We start from the raw sequence: 22,217 nt of genomic DNA, 5'->3' as shown, positions 1-22,217 counted from the left end.
AAATTACCCCGCTTAATTAATAATTCTTAAGATTGTATTTTATGACGTAGTTGACGCCCGTGGGTTGTCAAGGGTATGTAAGGTACGATTATGGCAGTGAAAGGTCACTTGTGTAGGCTTCACGGACTTCTCGGTATGCAGTGCCTTCGCGACCTACGAGTAAGTAATTTGACTCACGGTAGACTCGGCCGTGTCCGGGCCGGAGCTTCCGAAACTTACTTTTCTATGACAGATGACAGGTGAATCACGTGATGCTTTCCACAGAAAACGAAACCCCGGAAGCTCCGGCCAGGCAAAACATGGCCAAATGGGGACTGCTCCGTAGCCCCTCGACTCAGTGTACCTGTGACACAGCAACGCAAACCATGGCACATCTACTGGCGTGCCCCGCTTACCCGCATCACTGCTCGGAGCTGGATCTGAGGAACGCGACAGCCAGGGCTGTCAACACCGCTGCCTACTGGGCATCCATTGTATAAAAAAAAGAACCTCGACACGAAAAGAAGAAGACCGACAGATTGTGATACATATACATGTATGTCGGCGCTACTCAGTAGAGTATACACTATACACTACTGAGTAGCGAAGCGTGCTATACTTAGCACGCTTCGTCGACCAATTATATTACAAGTGACAAACATATAAACTTCATAAATGAGCACTTGTTTCCCAAACAAGACTGTTCTTAATGCATCTACTTTGCAAAGGATAATATTACGAAATCTTTACAATCTCAAACTAGCCTGACTTGCCGACACACCCCTTTAGTCTAGCCTCATTCAATTATACCTACAAGGTGTAATTTCGTGTGAATGCATTGTTGCTGAGGGCCTACCGCGAACACCGACGTTTGCAAGTTGCGGGCATCTTTCTCTTTTACTCCAATTAAGGCGTAATTAGAGTGACAGGGAAAGATTTCGAGTACTTCGGTGTTCGCGGTAGCTCTGTTCAACCGTGACGTTCGACGTACAATGCAAAGTTTCTTGCGCAGTAAGCAATAAAACAAAGTGGATGCGGTGCAATGAACTGTGTTATACTGAAATAGCTTGTTTTCTATACTTATACAGGGTGCCTTTGCCTCGTGCCTCGGCTATGACTTGGAAGATACCTCCTATACCTAGTGCATGTCTCCAATCTCCAAGTTCCAAGTCCAACAGAACAAGCAAATACCTACAGTGTAATTATAGCAGCGTTTTTCAGCCCTTTATCATGACATGTTTTTAGGGGTAAAAACGGGACTCTACTCGTATTACTAAGACTCCTCTGGTACCCGTCTGTCTGTCTCAGGTCATGAGTGATCCTATAAGGGTTCCGTTTATTCCTTTCGAGGTACGGGACCCTAAAAGTACGGAACCCTCGGTGGGCGAATCCGACTCGCACTTGTCCGGTTATTTTGTCTATGACTGCGAATCTCCGCAGTCCTCTTTAAAGGCTCTAACGCCTTCAGGTTGCGACTTGCGACCCTCAGGTTAAAAAACACTGGTGTATTATATATTACTGCGTTTAGCATCAAACTAGAATAAAAGCGGCATTCGAACTGTAAAACTTGATATTAATTTGATCACATTATGCTGCACTAATAATATGAGCGAGACAACTATAGGTACATACGTGGAAATGAGATAAACTTGCATCCGAATGTCCCTCCATCAGGTCCACAACCGCTTGGAATGCGATATTTTCAGTCCGCGGCAGTCCGCGCTGACAATTTGCGATGTTTATTTTGCCCGATGTTTTGCTTCAAGATTTCGATATTTTGTATTCTAAAAGTAGCACTGACTGACCAGTTATATACCTTATGTACCTATTTATAATAAGGTTTACGTGTACTCAGTTAAAAGTGTAGGCAGTATGTTATGATTTTAGTATAATTGCTGGATTGGACGAATAAGTTTGTATTTTTATCTTGTTTCAGTGTGGTAGGTCAAAAGAAGAATAGCTGTTATTGTTAGACATTTATTTTAAAAACTAGCGACCCGCCCCGGGTTCGCACGGGTTAACAAATTATAAATAAACCTTCCTCTTGAAACACTCAATTTAAAAAAAACCTCAGTAAAATCCGTTGCGTAGTTTTAAAGATCTAAGCATACATGGGCAGACAGCGGGAAGCGAATCCGAATCCGAGCGAATTTGTCTACGACACGAGTCACGATCACGAGTCACGACCTTACGCAGTCAGGTTTTGTTACACAGTGAGAATTCTATACGTAGTATTATTTCCATTACGTAGTAGGTATTATAGTAGCACATTTATAAACCCTATTTCGTAGTAGGGCGTGGGCGTCCAGCGTCCCACGGCAGATAATGAAAACAACGTAGGCTGAGGCTGAGGCTAAAGTTCGTTGCTTTAGGGAAATAATACACAAGTCAATATTATTGCCTAACTACGGATCGTTTTTTTAGGCTCGGTTGGTGAATGAAGTTTGTTTTACTGATTGAGTTTTTGGAGATGAATGTGTAACAGTAGCCATTTCATTCAAAAATTGAGCAGACCGTATCGAATTTTATATCAGGGGTTGGCAAGCTTTGGCTCTGGGGCATACGGCTCTTTTGAGGCCAATGCTGCTCTTATAATTTTTTATATGAACCAAACTGACTTTAAGGGCTTTTTGAAATTTCAGAGACTGGTGATTAACACTGCGTCTATCTCTTCTTTATAAAAGTTACCTATACTGGACTGGGAACTAAAATTTTGATTATTAATATATAAATGCGTATATTTGAATAGGTATCTATTTTTTGACAAGTAATGACGTGCAAGGAGTGGAAAATAACACAAACTTTTACATCAGTGGTTTTTTAAATTTATTTTAACTTAACATTCTTCAGCTTTATTCCTTGTTTAGTCCTTGTTCGTAAACTAGCTTGGACCGAACAATGTGCCAAGAATGTTTTCAAACATTTTAACTTCACGTTCTTTTAAAAATCAACTCTAAGTATTTCGCAGCAGTTTCACGCTATATTTACGCTCTATAGTGCTGGGGGGCTTTTGTTTTAAAGGGGGAGTGTAATGGACTCGAACAATACCTTTTAGGGGAAATAGGGGAGGGATGTAATAGACTCCGGACTTTTAAACTGCCTGGTACGTTGGCATTAGATTAGCTTCAAGAAAATTTAGTTAAAAACACGAAGAGGACCCCAATTTCGTTAAAAGTCAAAGCGGTGTGTGTGTGTGTTTCGTGTAAAACAAAAACGCTTTTGAAGTTTTTGACTGGATTTCGAAAAAGGAGATTTTAGTATGTTTATAAACTTATCTGTTACATCGTTATTCAATCACTTTTTTTTAGGACGTTGAATTAAAAAAGTTGAAACAAAACTAGAGATGTAATATAAAACCTAGGGTAGAGGGAGGCTAAGAGACATATTACTTAGAGTACCTAGAGCTAGACAAACACCGCAGCTACCTATGAATGAATGAATAACATTTATTTCAGGACAAGTCCCATATTATGTTAGTAACAAGATAAATACTTAAAATTAGTGGTAGTGCACAACATAAGTAAATAAAATTTAACACAAATAAAAACTTAAAAACCTATAACCTATACCTACGTGGAGCGCGAGACATATATGGAGCTGCGTCCATCGACGCATAAGCCTATACTTGCTTTAATCCTGCCCTGAAAAGACTCAATATGTGGGTACTTAACTTCAAAAGAACCTCATTAAAGAGCTTATCATTTCCCCCCTTGTCTTAAGAGCTCAGAATTTAACACAATAGTTGTATTCAATATAAAAGCTCAAAGCCCCTTTTGGCCTTTAATAGCAGTCATTTACATCAATCATAGTTTAAACAGTCGTAATAGTCATTCTCATTCATGTAAACTTATGCTCGTCTGGTTTTAACAGAAAAAAAACGCACTGTGCGCCTGAAACTTATTCCTTTTTTATACTAGCGTAGCGACCCGCCCTGCTTCGCACGGGTTAACAAATTATACATAAACCTTCCTCTTGAATCACTCTATCTATTAAAAAAAACCGCTTCAAAATCCATTCCGTAGTTTTAAAGATGTAAGCATACATAGGGACAGACAGACAGCGGGAAGCGACTTTGTTTTATACTACATATGTAGTGATATTACCGAGCGTATAGTCTCACGATTCCAATATAAATTAAGGACCTCAGATGTGTTACTACGATATGTAAATGTAGACCATAGATTATATTAGTTCCTAAGCTTAGAATAAATTTAAAAGTGGAAAAATTACTGTCTTGGGTTGGATCGATCCAGAGGCCGTGAGTTCAAGACTCACCCAAGATAGTAATTTTTCCGCTTTTAAATTTATTCTAAGCTTAATAGCATCGATCGCAGACGTTTCTGCTTGTTAAAAATTAAAAAAATATTAGTTCCTACTTAGCAATCGACTGTACTTGTAAAGCGATAACAGCCTAGTGAGCCTAGCAATAATCAGCTGTACACCTACATCCTGTTACCAAGCAGGCTAACCTGTCAAATACAAAAGTCACTAAAAAAGGACGTCAACTCTACATAGTTTTTTATGCGTTAGCTCGTTAACCGATCGTTGAATACGTGTTTTTAACCTTACTCGCTAACTGTACCTAGAAAACTAAAATGTACCTACTAGAAGACACAAGGTTAGTTTAAGATTTAATTTTTACCATCCAGCAGCATTTCTAAGTTGGTAGTGCGAATCTTCGTAATTTAGTAGCGTTAGCTCGTAGGAGAGCAGCAAGCCTACGATAAACTACCACGTTGAAACGACTCCCTTTCAAAGCAAATTACAAAGGAGGGTGGACTTTTAAAAATGGCCGGCTAACGTACGCATACAATTTGCATGTTGTACAGTCGGAATACTAATAAGGTCTATTTTTAATTCTGCTTCCGAATGCAGTTGACGACGGGACAGATAATGTAACAATTAAATTAAGTGAAAATGTTAAGGCTAAAGTTTAAAATGCTAATTTATGCATTTGTAAATTCGCAATACACATGTTCTTACGACAGGTAAAAGTAACAAGTAGGTATACTATTTTGCGAAGCCGAATAGACTACATATTTAAAGTTTCAGCTTTTAGTAATAACAGTAAAATACTGTGGATACTTGATAAGTATTTTGAAAAGTCATATAATTATTTGATATTTTTCATGGACTACCTCTATCATTAACCGATCGAATCGGCAAATGCAAAAGAGCCAGCTGCAGTAAATAAATATAACAAAGAACCGCGAATTTTGTTCTGGTCTGTCAAAAAAAGTCAGAACATATTTTTGGGAAATAAAAGTTCCGCAAGAACTAACTAACCGAAGAGTTGTCTGGCTTGAAATATAGACACTGTCTCTTCTAATGGCAACACCGAAGAGCTTGATTACAATGTACCTACATCATATCATCATCATCACATCAGCCTTTTATCGCCCACTGCTGAGCATGGGCCTCTCTTCTAATGTATACCTACAGACATGTAAAAGTATCCCTTTGTAAATTACATTTTGTCATATGCGTCCTTATAAATATAATATATCAAATTCGTACTCTTAGCACAATTGAATGAATGGCCTTTTTTTAGGCCTCTTGGCAGGTATGGCCTCTCAAAGAAAATCCTCTCTTATTTCCAAGAGTCATGTCAAGTTGAGTTCGTCAAAGTTTTCTGCTGTGAACTGTACGTTTTATGCAGCACCCTGCTACAAATAGTACCCCAGGCACTTGAGCCGCCCATTAAATGTGTATGTATGTAGGTACGTGTCGAGTAATCCCGCAAATTTGCAGCGTTATGTACAATATTATGTTAGCGACTACCTAGAGTACCTAGGCTATAGGCTAGGGATCGTTAAACCGCACCGCATGCAACTCTCCCGATGTGTTTGCAGCCAGAATATTTATCAAATCTAAATATTCGTTAATAAACATACGGATAAATAAAATATATCCGTTATTTTTAAACTATTTAAGACAGACTAAAATGACAAATTGATATTTGCGGCTCTTTTACTACGCTATGAGTGGAACTTTTTCTAAAAAGTTTGCCGACCCCTGGAACGTAGGTTTCTCAATTTTGTAATTTAAACCAATCCTTGATTTATTTCCTGAAATCCACCCCTTGTGGGAGGGAGGAAACATGACACAGATCGAAAAAAATTAGGCTACATGGCTAGTAATCAAAATAAGGCACTTTTCACACAAACGCTTTTATAATATTTTGGGCGCCATGTTCCATATGGATCTTAAAATAATGTACCTAATCAAAAAAAGGGTGTTACTCAGTCGTTCCTGTAATTACATATTCCATAGATAATGTTGTAGGTACCTCATTGGCTGAACTGAAAGGATACAACACAGTATCACTACATATACAGGCTGCTTCCTGTAACAGGAGCAATAAATTAAACTGTAGGCTGGACTCCTCAAACTGACCAACATTTGTTCAGCAACTTTTGAAAATAACTCATGTTTTGATTTTTATTACACTTTAAAGTTTATCCTAACACGCAATGTATTGCAAATTTAGTTATGTTTAAAGCGTGACAAGCAACGTCAAGTCAAACACACTGATGTCAGCGTACATTGAAGGCAATATTTATTTTGTATGAAAAAGAGGAAGTCTAAAGGATTCATAATTTTTAAAAGTTGCTGAACAAATGTTGGTCAGTTTGAGGAGTACAGCCTTTAGTTTAATTTATTGCTCCTGTTACAGGAAGCAACCTGTATACAAACTCGCTTCCCGCTGTCTGTCTGTCCTTATGTATGCTTAGATCTTTAAAACTACGCAACGGATTTTGATGCGGTTTTTTTTAATAGACAGAGTGATTCAAGAGGAAGGTTTATGTATAATTTGTTAACCCGTGCGACGCTGGGGCGGGTCGCTAGTATAGGTGCTATAAGAAACCAACAAACTGTCCTGCAGTTTGGCAGAAGAAAAAAATATGTATGTTAGGGTTTAGTTCATCTGAATAAACGATTTATTTTTTAATTTTTAAACAATTCTTACGAATTTTCTCTCTGTTCCCAAATTTCTGGATACGTGTCGATACTAAGTACCCACTTACATCACAGGCTTTTAGAAGGAGCCTTAACGATCAATACAGTGGGTCAAGGGCTGAACCCCTGGTTTCCAGGGCACTCTAAGTGCAAGGACGCTTAGCACAGGACTAAGTTAGGCTTGCTTCAAGTAACAACGGATTCATATTAAGCATCTCAAAGTAACATTAAACGTGTAGTGGTATAATTATGGAAATACTTATCTATTAAAGGTCCACTCAGATCCATAATGGATCCTACCAAATGAATCCTATTGGACGGAGGGTATTAAGAATAGCTGCAGATTTGTTGATTAATGAATTATGCGGAGACGAGGAGTATACATATTATTTTCGGCCCATAGACCCCCAAACTTCGGCCCATAGACCAGATTCGACTAGCAGGGTCTTCAAATCCAAAAATAAAGTGGGTCGTAGGCCTAATCTGGGGCAACGATCACAGCCTCAAACGCCAAATTATGGCCCGGACCAATAAATCAAGTTGCAATAAGGCCCCGCCCTGGGTCAAAAAGTTTGGACACCCTGCTCTACACCTGAAATGAATTCACATTTTCTGCGTGTTGTTTCTACTCGAGTTAATTTATTGTTTTGTTTTCTATTAAAATGGCGTCTGAACATAACATAACAACGGAAAATCAGCGTCTCAGCCAGTGGCACCATGCTTAGTGGTTATTCGTTTTAGCGCTAGCGCTCTACTGTTTTTCTGTAAATCCATGTTTCCGTTTCTAATAGGATTAAAGATCTTATTTTTAGTAACTTTTTTAACTGACTTTCAAAGAGGTAACCTTAACCTTGATTTAAGATTTTTTATTGTTGTGGTTAATTTGTATGTATGGGCCTTATTCTTGCCTGAAAATAAAGGTTCCGTCACACATGCGCGTTTTCCGGGCTTGGCGTGAGCTTTCTATATGTAAAAGCGGCGCGCCCCGCTCACGTCCCGCCCGGAAAACGCGCCTGTGTGCCGAAGCCTTAAATGGTATTTGATTTGATTTACAAATAGCTTGAGTGGAATTTAAATCCAGATTTCTTTTATAATGATTTCAAAGTAATAAGTAGTTTATGTGTCATCTACACTCTACACTGCTACACAGCCGTCAAAGCCAGACTTTTTGACATCGAAAAACAGCATCAGGAAAATGTTATGTATTCACCGAATATCAAATTCTACACATAGTGCAAAACCGAGCAAGGCCACAGCTGCCTCCATGAAAACACCTGTTCGGTGTTGTTTTAGATTATAAATACATAATTGTTATAGAACTGATAGTAGATATTCATTTAAAAATCTCTTATTCTCTTCACTACATAGTATAAAACAAAGTCGCTTTCCGCTGTCTGTCTGTCCCTAGCTCGGATCGGATTAGGCTGTCTTGTCTGCTTAGATCTTTAAAACTACGCAAGGGATTTTGATGCGTTTTCAAGAGGAATGTTTGTGTATAATTTGTTAACCCGTGCGAAGCCGGGGCGGGTCGCTAGTTTATAATTACTTAAGAGTAATTTCCTCCCGCGAACACTCCGGCTAGCGGCTGTGGAATGAGCCGTCGAGGTACTAGACTAGAGTACTAGTATCACTTATGATTTATTTTTCAGCGAAATTTACATAAATAGTCGAAATTCGCGTTGATATATTTTTAAAGCTCTGCCACTGTGGCACCTTTATTGAAGTTCTAGATACTAAACTCATGACGAAGACCCCCAATTGTGCGATAATAATTACTCACGAGTGGATTAAGTAATTAAAAGTACGAGAGCATGTTAATTTCATTCCATCTTAATCTGAGTTGTGGGCAGTAATCATGACATTATAATTGGCATTTTGGAAATACCCACCTGAGGACGCTGCGCTGTGCGTTATAATTTTCATGTCAGAGACAAGATAGCAGGAGTCTCGTAAATTATATGTTAGATATATGTATTTAACTAGCACTTAATATTATTATCGCTAGAGATGTAGTCTTCATAGAAGACAAGTTCAAGGCAGATCCCACCCCAAATCCCGTCACCGCCGAGTTGGAACCTCCGTTTCAACCAACACAACAAATTTTAGTCCCTATTTCTGATCCTAATTCAACGCCACCGTACCATATACAGCTTAATGTCCAGCCTGAATCTTTAGATCCAAAAGGTATAGATAGACTAACTGGTTGTGCATAAACCAACACAGCATAATCGCATTCATGGGGTATTTGCTTTTTCTTTAGAAATACAAGAATACGGATAGAGTTTGATTTTGGCATTACGTCTTTAGCACATCACGTTGTCTAAATTGTCAACTACCTGCTACTAGTAAATAATTCTGAAGAAGACGCATTTTCGCATTGGAAACAAAAAAACAACCACTTGATCCGTACGTAAACTAGCACTAAGGTCGGAATGGTTCGTGAAAGCATTAATTAGGAACTTAATAATTACGTATTACATGTAGTTGTTAGACTCAAATGTATGATTATTGTCTCAAGATTAAACCCCTCAAGAAACCAGTATATCGTTAGGTAGTTGACAGACTGCAGTCATGTAGTGAGTCCAGGGAGTCGGACTCTCGGACCAAATTCTGTATGGCATTTACAATAACAAACTGCGCTGCTTAATGACACTACCTCACTTTTTTAAAGACTTTCTGTTAAAGTCGGTAGAAAGTTACCTTAGACAGACCCTACGATTATTGTCTCAAGATGAAATCGCACAAGAAACTAGTATATCCTTTAGCCCAGCATTCGCTTAGCGTTCTCGCATCCCATTGGCCAGGACGGCGGGCGCGGCCGCTCACTTCTCACGACTGAATAAAGTACCTACCTAATACCTAGACCCGATAAACAAATGTCAATCTAAATACCTGTAGCCCTATCTGTACTATTGAGGACACTGAGATATGCGCAGTCTTAGTTTGGTACCATTTATAAACACTCGAAAGAGATATGTTCTTCAGACCAATTTAATGCTGTAGGAAAACAACGGCAACGATATGTACGAGTATATGTATTTGGATTCCGGTTTCGTTCCATTTCCTTACTTTAGATTTAGACAAACCATCATAGGATACGTAAACGTATTAAGTTTAGCTATATTAGCTACCTATACGTCAATTTTAGTGTTCCGTACAAAACTTTGTTAACGGAACACTTATGGGATCACTTCGGTCTTGGAGACTGGAGAAGAGTTGGAACTTTTGTCGAAAATAATAACCTCTAGCCGCCCATACGTCAAACCTTGCCAAGCAAAATGAGATTTTATTTTGTCAACACAAAGTTCAAATTAGAATGGAACAGGAGACCTTTTTAAAGGTCTCTGGGCGGCTAGAGGATCATTTCAAATTACACGATAGATGCTGAGAGGCGGTTGTCTTCGAAGTCGATGTTCTGTACTATACAGGGTGTCCCAAGAAGTAGTGATATACTGAAGCTGGGAGGTAGAGGACCTAGAGGGCTATCTGAATCACCCCCATGTATGTTCCGCGATTTTTCGTATTTTCGGAGTTATGATTTTTTTTAATTTTTCACCTATCGCCGAGTACGATGAGATTTTTATTTATGGTGACGTGAATTATTGCGGTAGATGCTTGATTTTTTTTGTGTGCTACGCTGATAGATAGGCCAATTCAGTATGGTAACATTTACTATCGTTAGATCTTTGAATGGAATTAAAAAAAAAATAATGCCAAGAAAGATAAAATTACCCAGTATGTTCACAACTTCAAGGGCGCTTAGAAAAATAAAACATGGCTGAAGGGTGATTCAGATAGCCCTCTAGGTCCTCTACCTCCCAGCTTCAGTATATCACTACTTCTTGGGACACCCTGTATGTATTTAGTTACTCTCAGTTTTGAAACTGATTATATTTAAGTATCATTATGTTTAACGGCTTAATTTTAGTCTCATCCTGACAATTGGCTCAAATACTAACTACTACGAACAGTGTAGGTTACGAGTGACCCGGGAAGTTCGAGCGAGTGTGTCAGTGCTGTCTTAACTAGGTGAAGGTCGGAACGAACTGAATGTGATGAATTTTCGGGTTTTTAGCCCTAACCAATCTAATTAGCTAGGTAAATACGTTGCGAAATTTCAGTCAAATCGGTCTTGTAGAAATCTGTAAATGTATAAACGGGAATTAAGCACAGATGTGTCTGTGGACAGATCTTCGGCAGACACATAGATATAGGTAGGCATAGCTTTTAACCTTCTATATTTGATAGCCTAGCTACATTGTATGACTATTATTTCACTTACATTTTGATAGTGGCAAGAATTCTGCTCATGCCCGGGTAGCGGGCGTATGTCACCGCAACTGGGTTAAGGTCGTAGCTCGAAGACGGATTTTAGGGTTTTTCGGGTCTACGCGAAACTATTAAATCAGACGGAAGGCCAATTAGATTTGCTTGGCCTTCTGGAGTTCTGTGGGATGAGAATCTGAGAATATGTGAATTGCTGAACAGGCCTCTTAATCCTTACTTCTTTTAGATCAGATTTAGACTTTTAAGAGGGTTTTCTTTTTGAGAAAATTATCTTGGGACTGTCTTAGATTGATGATTGGAAATCTTTTTTAAAACCAACAGCCGGGCAGTAAAATTCATACGAAATGTCTCAATTAGAACATGTTTTAAGGATTTTTAACTATCTATTACTTTAACAGTTGCGACTTAAGTCTAGTACTTTAAACTTAAGGATGACTTACGCTAGAATGGTCCCTTCATAGAAATCCTCATCTCGGACGTGGACCGTTCGAGGATGACTCGTTACTATACATATTCCTAAGACTCCGTAATAACTCAACTTACAGTTTCCCGAAATCTCTGGCAACATAAAGGGCCGAAAGCAGGAAAATCAACGCGGCCACCTTCCAAGAAACGCCGATTACAGTAGGTAGATAGCTGCACATTGAGAGACGTGCAATGACATATAATAACACGGCGGAGGCAGTGGGCGACGGGATTCGCAGAAGCGTTAAGTGGAAGTTCAAGATCTGTTGCCAATTTATGATGTCTGATCAACTGTTCAGTTGTCTTTTGCAGTTAAAACCTTTTTGGTGATTGAATGGGCGCATTTCGAAAGTACGATTTTGTACACAGGGTCTTAGAAAGATATGAATTGGTTGAGGGCCTACCGCCAACATCGAAAAACGTTATCTGTTTCTCTATCGCTCTTGCATATTCAGTGAGAAGCTAATAAGGAAATTTGAATTTTTCGCGATAGGGTTAGTGATCAGTGGGGTATGTTTTAATGCACTACTTGTTCATGTAGATCATTGTCTTCCGACTACTGTGACTGAACTGTAATGTTGTGCGCGCACGCCTCGTTGATGGCTGTCACGCGCGCGCTGCGTCCGCGCAGCGCATCCAACCGTCCGCAGAACAATCGTGGAACGGGATTCTGTGGGCTCCATATTTTACTTTACATGCATAAACAGATATTTTACGGATACTTTCCATTATCTGTGTGTGTGTTATCATTATTCCAAATTCAAAAATGTATTCTGTAAGTAAGCCTCAAGAGCTCTTTCACAAGAATATACAACATTTACAATGCCATCATACAGTGACATGAAAAATACTTGACAACATTCATACATACAACAGCCAATGTCTGGGTAAACTTTGCCTGTTGTATTTATGAATCATTCAAATCATTGGCTGATGTTTAGGTGTGATATAATACGACACAGGTTACACAGGCTAAGAACGTCACATCAAGTTAAAGATTGGGCAGTAAAGTAGCCAGTCGAACTAACAGAACTTAGATAAGATTTTGTGTTAATATGGTGCACTTTCATGTTTAAGTTCTGGGCAGGAAAACACATTGGGAAGAGCCAAACTCAAAAGACCTTCTGATTTGGAAGTGGTCCCTGTGCCCGATTTGATATTCAAATAGTATATAAATTTCTTTTATATTTATGCTTCCCAACTCCAACATTACGACCATACAGTCCAAAGGGACATCTTTACGAATGTATAATTATACTAACAAATGAGATGATACGTTTATCCCAGTATTTACGATGTTTAAAACATGTCAGTGCCTTTGTTTTGCTGGTGTTACAGTGTAATGCCATTTTAAAAGGCGGTGTGAGTCAGCCTGCGCTTAATAGGCTGGATATAAGTATAAATATAAATACTGCTGAAGCGTTTACGACCTCCATAATTATCGTTGCTTACGGAGGGGTATCCAGTAAAGTCATCTTCCAAACCAGTGAGTATAAACTACAGGTGTGCAATTTGTTATGTTTCAAAAAAGTTGGAAAAGTTCTCGGAAATTAAGGAAACTTTCATTTCGTAAATGGAAAATTTCGATTCCCATACCTACTAAAATATAAGAAATGTCCGAATTTTTTCAATGTGGAAATTTTGTAATTTCAGTAACTCAACAGTAAAAACTATGCGTTATCTAATAGCACAGTTTTCCACGTCTGCCTGAGCACTGGACTTACCTGCGCATAAGTTTTCCGTACGATTGGAATTATCCAGAATTTTTGACCGGCTTATGGTCAGATTGCAGACGAACTCAGTATTTGTCCGATTTTTTCAGATTCTGAATAAAATTACTTACCCACGAATGCTAAGGACCTTACTTCTGAACTCAGGCATTGGAGCCTTGATCAACTTTATTTTTACTCTAGAGTAACCTAGACCTAGGAGTAAACCTAGGTACTACTTACTTTTATTTCTGTTTATTACAAAATAACGAACTTACCTGTTATTTATATTTTACAATCTGTTTACAATGCCTTAGACCGAGACATTCCTTCCTTAATCTGAATATATTTTTATTTCAGGTTTGTCAGGATATTTGTTTCATATTCATATGAGCTTGCTAAGCCATTGGAATATTATCGTTGGTGCTTTGCGTCCTCCTAATGGCGGAGATTCTTATGTTTTAACAATTATTATACGAGTTTATATGCCGTTTAACGGTTATGTGGCTTAGTGTAGCAGTTAACTGCATTAAGTACATTTGCAGTCCTCGGACCAGGCAATCCAGGCATATAGGATCGTATTAAAAATTGTGACTTTTATTATCTTATCTCGACTTACTCGATGTCTTGCTGTCTTCTGTAATCTCTAAAAATGTTTCGGTTATTTCCCTCGGAGTCCCACCCAGAGTTCATCATTCGACTTTTTAGCCTACAAAAGCGACTCTTCTAATCTCCCAACCCAAACCATTAAGACGGACCAGATCAATATTGGTTGCTGGCTCTAAACTTCAGCGATTGGCAATTATTAAAATGTTTGCAGTGGTTAGCTCTTTTTCATAAAATTTTACCAAGCCATAGAGTCAGACCATGCTAACTCTGCATGACATTTGAAATGACAAAGTGGCAATGTCATCATTACTTAATGTCAAATTTCTGTGCAATATTGACGTTTAATATTCCTCCTCCTTCTCCCCCCTCATTCCTCATTCTCTCCTTTTATAATATCACGCCCTCACTTTGTCCTATTAAAGTCGGTGCAAAGTTAGCACTTAGCACACGGACTCTAGCTTCAATTTCCTTATAAAACTCCTTTAACGTTGCACGTTGCACCTTTTCCAACGCAGAGTGCAGTAACCGGCGATTTAGAAACAACAGTTAGGCGTACAGGTTTAGCCATCGCAGCAATTTGCTACCGTGGCGTTCACGTATCTCGCTCGATCTAATAAATTACACGTTATGAGCCCTTTGAGAGATGCATGCATTAGATGAGATTTAGCGATGTAGCGGTGTACCGTAAAGGGTTCACAGTTCCGGATAAAGCCTAGTTAGCTTGTGGGTTAAACACACCTTAGGGGTATCTAATGTCGTTAATACGTGGCAGAAATAGGATTCTTGCTAACTTCATCCGCTTACTCGCTAATAATCAATACGAACTTCACCTCCTTAGAATATTTTTGGGATGAAAGTATTCTGTCCCTCGGGACTAAAATAAAATTTAAAATATGTACTTCTGTTATTCCCATTGTTCTCGGCGTTGGTTAGTCACTAAAGATTATTGATTTTACTTTTTGTAAACTCTCATTTTGGCTGATCATTATCAAGCCTGACTTACTGCTCCACTTCATCAGTTAGTTCGTATTTTTGTCTCGGTAATTTCGATCTACGATTTTCGCGGTAGAACCTCCGATTATAAATTGGTCAAGATTAGGTTCAAATCCTACAAGATTTTAAATCAATATATTTTCTCATTTGTTTGTAAATTTAAATCCTTGATTATATGTATTTATTGTAGATTTATCTCTAGAGTTTCTCGAAGTGAAATCAAAGGAAATGTTCTTCTACCTAATGTTCCTTATTCGAGGCCTAAAAAGCGACTGAAATAAGAATCTTATTTTATCCTAAAAGAGATTCCTATAAGTTAGTATAAAACAAGACTGAAGTAGAACAAGATTTTCAAGCAGAACTCGCCATTCCACAGACTTGTTTTGAAACATTATATCTACGGCGCGGAATCATACGCCATTTAACATTCCGCTGAAGGACGAAGCACGCTGAACAGCGATGTATACTCGCAATTTACTTTGTAACATTGCACGAAGTTCGGCGTTACTGTATGGTGGTTTTGAAAACGGTCATTCCGGTTTTGGACCAGTTTTTTGGGCCAGGTTAGCAAGTTTTGTTCAATTGTTTGGGAATGACAGTGTGGAGTTGTGGATAGAATGTTTTAATGACGAGGGTCAACATTACGTAAGTGAAGCTGGTATTTTGCTTGCAAAATTGCGAATAGTACACGATGTATTTTTTATCAAAGGAAGCTTTCAGAGATCTCTTCCTCAATTCTTTGTTCGGGGATGTAATTGTATCTTTATAACAAATGGTAGAAAATAGTATAGGTAAATTACTTTTACTTGTAAAATAAAACCGTTCTAGACTGAGATTTCGGCAAGTTTATTTATGTTTTTCTATGCATATCTTCTCTTTAAGTCTGTTAATTTGGGTTTCTTCTTAGATAGGTTCCCTCCCTTTCCAAATCTAATTTCTTATGTCATTCGTGATTCCCTAATCCTTAGTCTTCTAGTCTTTTCTTCTGAACTCAGCGTCCGTATATTTTCTAGAGCTCACTGTACCCGTACGTAAACTGTGAATTGTCTCAATGAAAATAGTTTAGGTATCCAGGCACATTCGAGATACCCAATCGATTCCTTAACGCGTGTAGGAGGTGACTGAACTGACTCGACCGACTCAAGTTATCACCACCAATTAACCCTAGATGGCTCGACTTTGACCTCAAGTCAAGTTATTAGTATTCCAACCAATAACATCGTTCTTTTTGCAATAAACTTCATTATCTTCGACAACACTCATGTAGTCTATCGCTACTGATAAGCTTGTTTTTCGCAAAGATAATAAACATTACGCAGACATAATAAGTCAGAGGCACCGCTAAAATTGTAGATAGTGGAAAACGTGACAGCTGGTGAGAGACGAAACGTGACAAAGGGCCTAATATCGTCGATGGCTTTTCAAGCGCCTCTTCCCATAGACCCGGATGCTGCGGATACCGGGCTTTTGAGCCCCGTTATAAAAACAGCCCACTCCAAGTCAAAGTGCCAATTGGTGCGAATCATTTGGGAGCGAGGCTATTTTCCTTAACACTGGTTTTAGTTTGTAAGGTTCCGTATTGTATAAAACGGAACTCTTAGTTTTGTCATGTCTGTTGTCCATGTCTTCAACCGATTACTTATTCCAATAAGCTCCGAAGTTATATGAGAATTATTCCAACCTTATTCAAATAGGATTCTTCTAAGATACGGACGAATATCTTTGTTTCGCGTTGACGACCCGTTCGCTCGTTGCTCGCCCTTATTTATTCAGAATTCGTCGAAAGATGTCATAACAGGGAATGAGGAGATAAAAGGAAAAGGGTAACAAAGATTCGAGGGGGAACGATAAGACAGGCTTTGTTTCTCAAGATTCTTACCTGTTTTCGCTTCAAAGCGAGCTTAAGAGGAACGACGATCTGCGGCTCGTCGACATCCAAAGCGTCCAGCAACGCGGCACACTTCTCCTTATCCTGCTCCTCATCTGCCACTAGCATAAACCGCCGCCACCGCGCAGAGTCAAAACCCCAGTGGCACGTTCGGTTCTCCGTGGCGTGCGAATGGCAGACGAACCGCCGCGGACTGTACATAGCACGGCACTCTAAACATTGCACTAGGTTTAACTCGGCCGAAAACACCCCGCGGCTGCCGCCAAAGCACTCATGGTAGACGCGATACCCACATAGTTTATGCGGCCGGGAGCCTTGCGGGGTATGAAGCAAAGCCGCACACAGCCGCTCCGCGTCAGTCTGCGTGATCAGACCGCAGGAAGGCGCCGAGCAAGGCAACACACTAGTCGATTTCAACTCGTGAAGCTGCTCCGGGGTACAGCGCGAGCAGTAGATCTGCAGCTCATCACACACTCTATTAATCTGTTCCAAAGTGAAGTCCGTCAGCACGGAGGTGAGGATCTGCGGCAGGCAGAGGCGCCGCTCGCCGCCCACGCTGAAGCAGGAGATGGGCTCGCCCTCGAGCAGCGTCTCGCCGCGCTCGCCGCGCACGCGGTCGGGCGCCAGCAGGATGGGCGGCGCGGCGGGCTGCGGCGGCGGCGGCGGCGGGCTCCGCGCCGGCCGGCCCGCCTGCCCGCCCGGGCCCTGCAGGCTCCGCGGCGCGTGCGCCTGGAACGTCTTCAGCACTGACGTTATGTGAGGAGTCACCACATCCATGGTCCGCGGACTGTGCGCATGTTACACTACCGCGCGGGTCGCGCCGGCCGCGCCGCGCTCCGTCCGCGGCCGAGACATGTCTGCGAGTGAGCCGTCGCGACCGGGCGAGCGCGCCCCGCGCCGGCGTCTCCGCCCCGTCGCCGAACGCACACCCGTGCAAAAATACGCAAATAAACTCTTCACATTTCGTATTTATGAGCCGTTCGAGCTCTATATTCGTGTAGCACACGTCGCTCGTCCGCTTCGCGACCTCGTAATTCTCTAATCGCGTCGTTAATGCACTCGAAAAGCTAAACGAAATGGTACGTAATAGATGCGGGCGGCTGAGACGGGGGCGTGGATTCCGGCGACCGGCCGCAGTCAAAGCAGCAGACGGATGGCTCGGCTACTGGAGAGTCTAGCCGGCCCGCGGCCCCCGCGCCGCTGCCCCCGCGAGGCGCGTCACGTGACCGACCTTCCCGTCAAAATATCCAGAATGGCGGCGCGAGCTGCGCCCGCTTGCGGCACAGACCACCGAGCGTGCAGAGCAATATAGCTCTACAAAACTCGGCAGTCGCACAGAGGGCTTGAAGATGTGTTATATTTGTTTGTGATTTTCTCCACAGTGCTATCACTGATAGCCTATCAGTGCTAGGCGTTAAGTAAATAATAATATGGCCCTAGGTATAAACAATCGATGACCTGTTTTTTTCCGCAGAAAAAATTTATCATTTACCTATAGTTCGTTTTTTTTAGCATTAGAAAGAGGGTAAGCGATCTTGACATGTCTTTTAATTGAAAAAAGCTTTTTAAAAATCAGTAACTTATACTTATGAAAGCAGAAGAATATAAATGATCGTATTAGATTCATAATTGTTACATATTTGCCGTGACTTATTTTTAAAACATGTTTTTCAATTAAAAGACACATCAAGATTGTTCACCTTTTTTCTAATGCTAAAAAAACGAAGTAAATATAAATCTTATTTGATTTGTGCAAATCACGTGCGCGGTGCGTTGTGTACGTTAGGTTTGATTTAAGTATTAAGATATTATTAAAGATTCAAAAAAAATGTATACTCATCGGGAAAAAAACTTGGGAAACATAGGTAACGGCCACAATACAAAAAAGCGGCCAAGTGCGAGTCGGACTCGCCCATGAAGGGTTCCGTATTTAGGCGATTTATGACGTATAAAAAAAAACTACTTACTAGATCTCGCTCAAACCAATTTTCAGTGGAAGTTTACATGGTAATCTACATCATATATTTTTTTTAGTTTTATCATTCTCTTATTTTAGAAGTTACAGGGGGGGGACACACATTTTACCACTTTGGAAGTGTCTCTCGCGCAAACTATTCAGTTTAGAAAAAAATGATATTAGAAACCTCAATATCATTTTTGAAGACCTATCCATAGATACCCCACACGTATGGGTTTGATGAAAAAAAATTTTTTGAGTTTCAGTTCGAAGTATGGGGAACCCCAAAAATTTATTGTTTTTTTTCTATTTTTGTGTGAAAATCTTAATGCGGTTCACAGAATACATCTACTTACCAAGTTTGAAGAGTATAGTTCTTATAGTTTCGGAGAAAAGTGGCTGTGACATACGGACGGACAGACGGACAGACGGACAGACAGACAGACATGACGAATCTATAAGGGTTCCGTTTTTTGCCATTTGGCTACGGAACCCTAAAAAGGGTTAGGGTTGAAAATTTAAACTGCTAATTGGCTACTAACCTACTAGTCCTGCAACCCACAGAGGGCGCTAAAGGGAAGTCATTAGTTTGATAAGTTAATCCGTCGTCTGTCATTCTGAAAATATTGCTTTACAAACCGTTTACCCTGTAATTTTGGCTCGTTAGTAGGTAGACTAAGACCAAAGAAAGTCTGCAGCGCTAAATTAAAAATAGTTTTTAAAAATCAATATGTGACAACACCACAGAAAATGGATTAAATAGTCTTGATACTTGTGAAATTTCTACCATATTTACCGTCTATGAAAAAATTAATCTGTGCATTATGGTTAAATAAATGTAATACCAACAATAGCTGTCACTATTAATATGTATACATAAACGAATATTGATAAATAACATTGGGAGAAAGTGACATTTGGCATCATACAAATAATTGAGCTTTTGTAATATCCGCGACGGCCTAGTGGTAAATAGGTACAGAGGGCCTACCGCGAACACCGAAGTTCGCAAATTGCAGGCATCTGTCTCTTTTACTCCCATCAAGGCGTATTTAGATTGACAGAGAAATTGCCCGCAATATGCGAACTTCGGTTTTCGGATAAACTAAATAAACCATTAAAACAATAAACATATATTAAGAATAAATGTAAGCTTTAACTAGTAGGTATCCATGCCTTAAGCATAAGCATGGAGGCTGTGGGTTCGAGCTCGAAACCCGGTTAGTACCAATGAGTTTCTCAAAATGTTAGAGGAAGTTCATAAGGTAGGTAAGTATGCCTATACCTATTAGGTGTGTTCAATTTGTAGTGAAACCTTAATCTAAACCAATATTATGTTATCTACATAATATGGTGCAAGTATTAAGATGTTTCCTTCCACTTACCCGTCATCAACTCCAAATTTTGTAAACATTGTCGTTTTTGAGCTTGAATCGCCTCGTGCAGATTTTTTACTAGTGTAAAATTATTCGTCATGCGAAAAAGTAACTCCTGCACGCCGGTTTTGTAAGGTTTCACCATGTTTTTTTCATTCATCACAAAACACAACGAATATTTAAACGATTTTGACAAACACATACCATTTACTGACTGCTAAAACACATTGCCATAAATAGTTTTTTAATTCGCTGTCAAATTATTGCGCTACAGACTTTCTTTGGTCTTACTCTATAGTCATTGTCATCTGATGGTCATCTGTGTGGCTACCACCAGTTTGGCACTGACATAAACGCTATCGAGAACGTAACTTACTTTTTATGCATCTCACTCGTACTCGCATATTAGTGCGAGCGAGATGTATAGAAAGTAAATTACGTAGACGTTAGCGTATTTTTCAGTTTTGACACTGTCAGTGACTCATGGTACGGTGATTGTTGTAGTGTGTCAAAGGACTGTTCCATTTCAAATATAGACAGAGAGATTCATACTATCTTTGTCTTACACTAATACTAGCACCCAAAAAAAAAGGATGAGTATAGTTTTTTTGGTTCCTATTTACTGACAAGATTTGGTTGACCAGCTATATTTTAAATATTTCACTTATATCGCCATAGTGTTAATCAGGGATGTAACGGATGTGGTTTTATCGGAACCGAAAGCGGAACCAGATGTTTTAAATTTAGTTTATCGGAACCAGAAACGGAATCGGAACCGAAAACGGAACCGGAACCAGAACCGGAGCCTGAGTCAGTACTATCAGTAGGTATACATTACACAACACAACACATACGAATACGTACTTTAAATTCAAAAACACGGATAAACCAGAACATCTAATTACTGCAGCACGTGGCAAGCGGGGCTATGAGCGAATGACTGGTATAAACCTGTTTGTTTTTGATGCACACCGCTCATGTCCCGCTGCGGCGCTAAGCATTGACATCCGATATAACTTCCGTTTCAAAAGTAACGGAACCGGAACAGAAACGGATGTGTAATACCAAACGGAAGTTCCGACTTAACGGAAACGGAGCTCCGTAACATCCTTGGTGTTAATGACATTCCAAGGACGCTTTTAGATACATTTCTTCTCTACTACCACGTCTTACGTACTTTGGTACACGTGCATTTTATGTCGCTAATTTGTCTTTTGATCCGAGTTCTAATCTAACTTCTATTCCATGAAATAATGATAACGCATTCTTCAACCCAAACCAAACTGAATCATGCAAAATGGAATTGAGCGTCGTAAGCTTTAGGTATAAAACATTGTTTGTGTGACTACATTATAATATATTTATCAGTTTAAAATAGGTCGTTGTTATCGTGACCCGGCCTCTGCTATCGTCACTTCCTGATTTAAATGTATTAAAATATAATTCATTTATTTATATAGGTACCTAATTTCGTTGACTGTTTTTATACTTTTTATTCAACAGTCATCGAACGCTGCCTGAATTCTAAATGGTAATATGTAATGTTTATCTGGTCAAAGTATATTTTAAATAAAATACATTAATAATTTATTTTCTGCATTAATATATAATCTCGTGTCTTTTCCTTCTAGTGCCATGAGATATGATACACAGGACATGGGGTTTTTATAACTAAGAAATGAAACTAATAATTGGCTGAAAAATATGGTAATCGTTGGAATATCAGAATATCACAGTATAATCAATTATTCAACATATTCAACACCATTTTACTATAGGTAGCTATAGCAACACTATTGGAGACATTGGAGTCATATTATAAGTAAACCGCTCACTTCGCTTTCTTGTTACGTGACAGTCGGCCGGCACGGCAACGCTCTATTTCCCGGGTTTGGTACTTTTGGTAGTACTTACTACTTAATAATAAATTGAACCAGTCTACCATTATTGTACTCTTTGGTCTCGCGACACGCGCGGGGTATGCGCGGGCCGCG

General features: G+C 39.6%; 1 protein-coding gene across 1 annotated transcript in view; it reads right to left on the bottom strand.

Annotated features, from left to right (window-relative positions):
* LOC134653912 (ski oncogene) overlaps positions 1-18,162 on the bottom strand; it is a 101,950-nt gene extending 83,788 nt beyond the window's left edge. Inside the window, exon 1 of the mRNA XM_063509276.1 lies at positions 16,882-18,162. Within this exon, the coding sequence (XP_063365346.1) occupies positions 16,882-17,667 (786 nt within the window). The 5' untranslated portion in view covers positions 17,668-18,162. The remainder of the gene's footprint in view (positions 1-16,881) is intronic.
* Positions 18,163-22,217: the final 4,055 nt, after the last annotated feature.

Source organism: Cydia amplana, chromosome 14, assembly GCF_948474715.1.
Source record: "Cydia amplana chromosome 14, ilCydAmpl1.1, whole genome shotgun sequence".
In the NCBI taxonomy this organism is placed as follows: domain Eukaryota; kingdom Metazoa; phylum Arthropoda; class Insecta; order Lepidoptera; family Tortricidae; genus Cydia; species Cydia amplana.
Note: the sequence above shows the minus strand (reverse complement) of the source record. Positions and strands in the feature narration are given on the sequence as shown.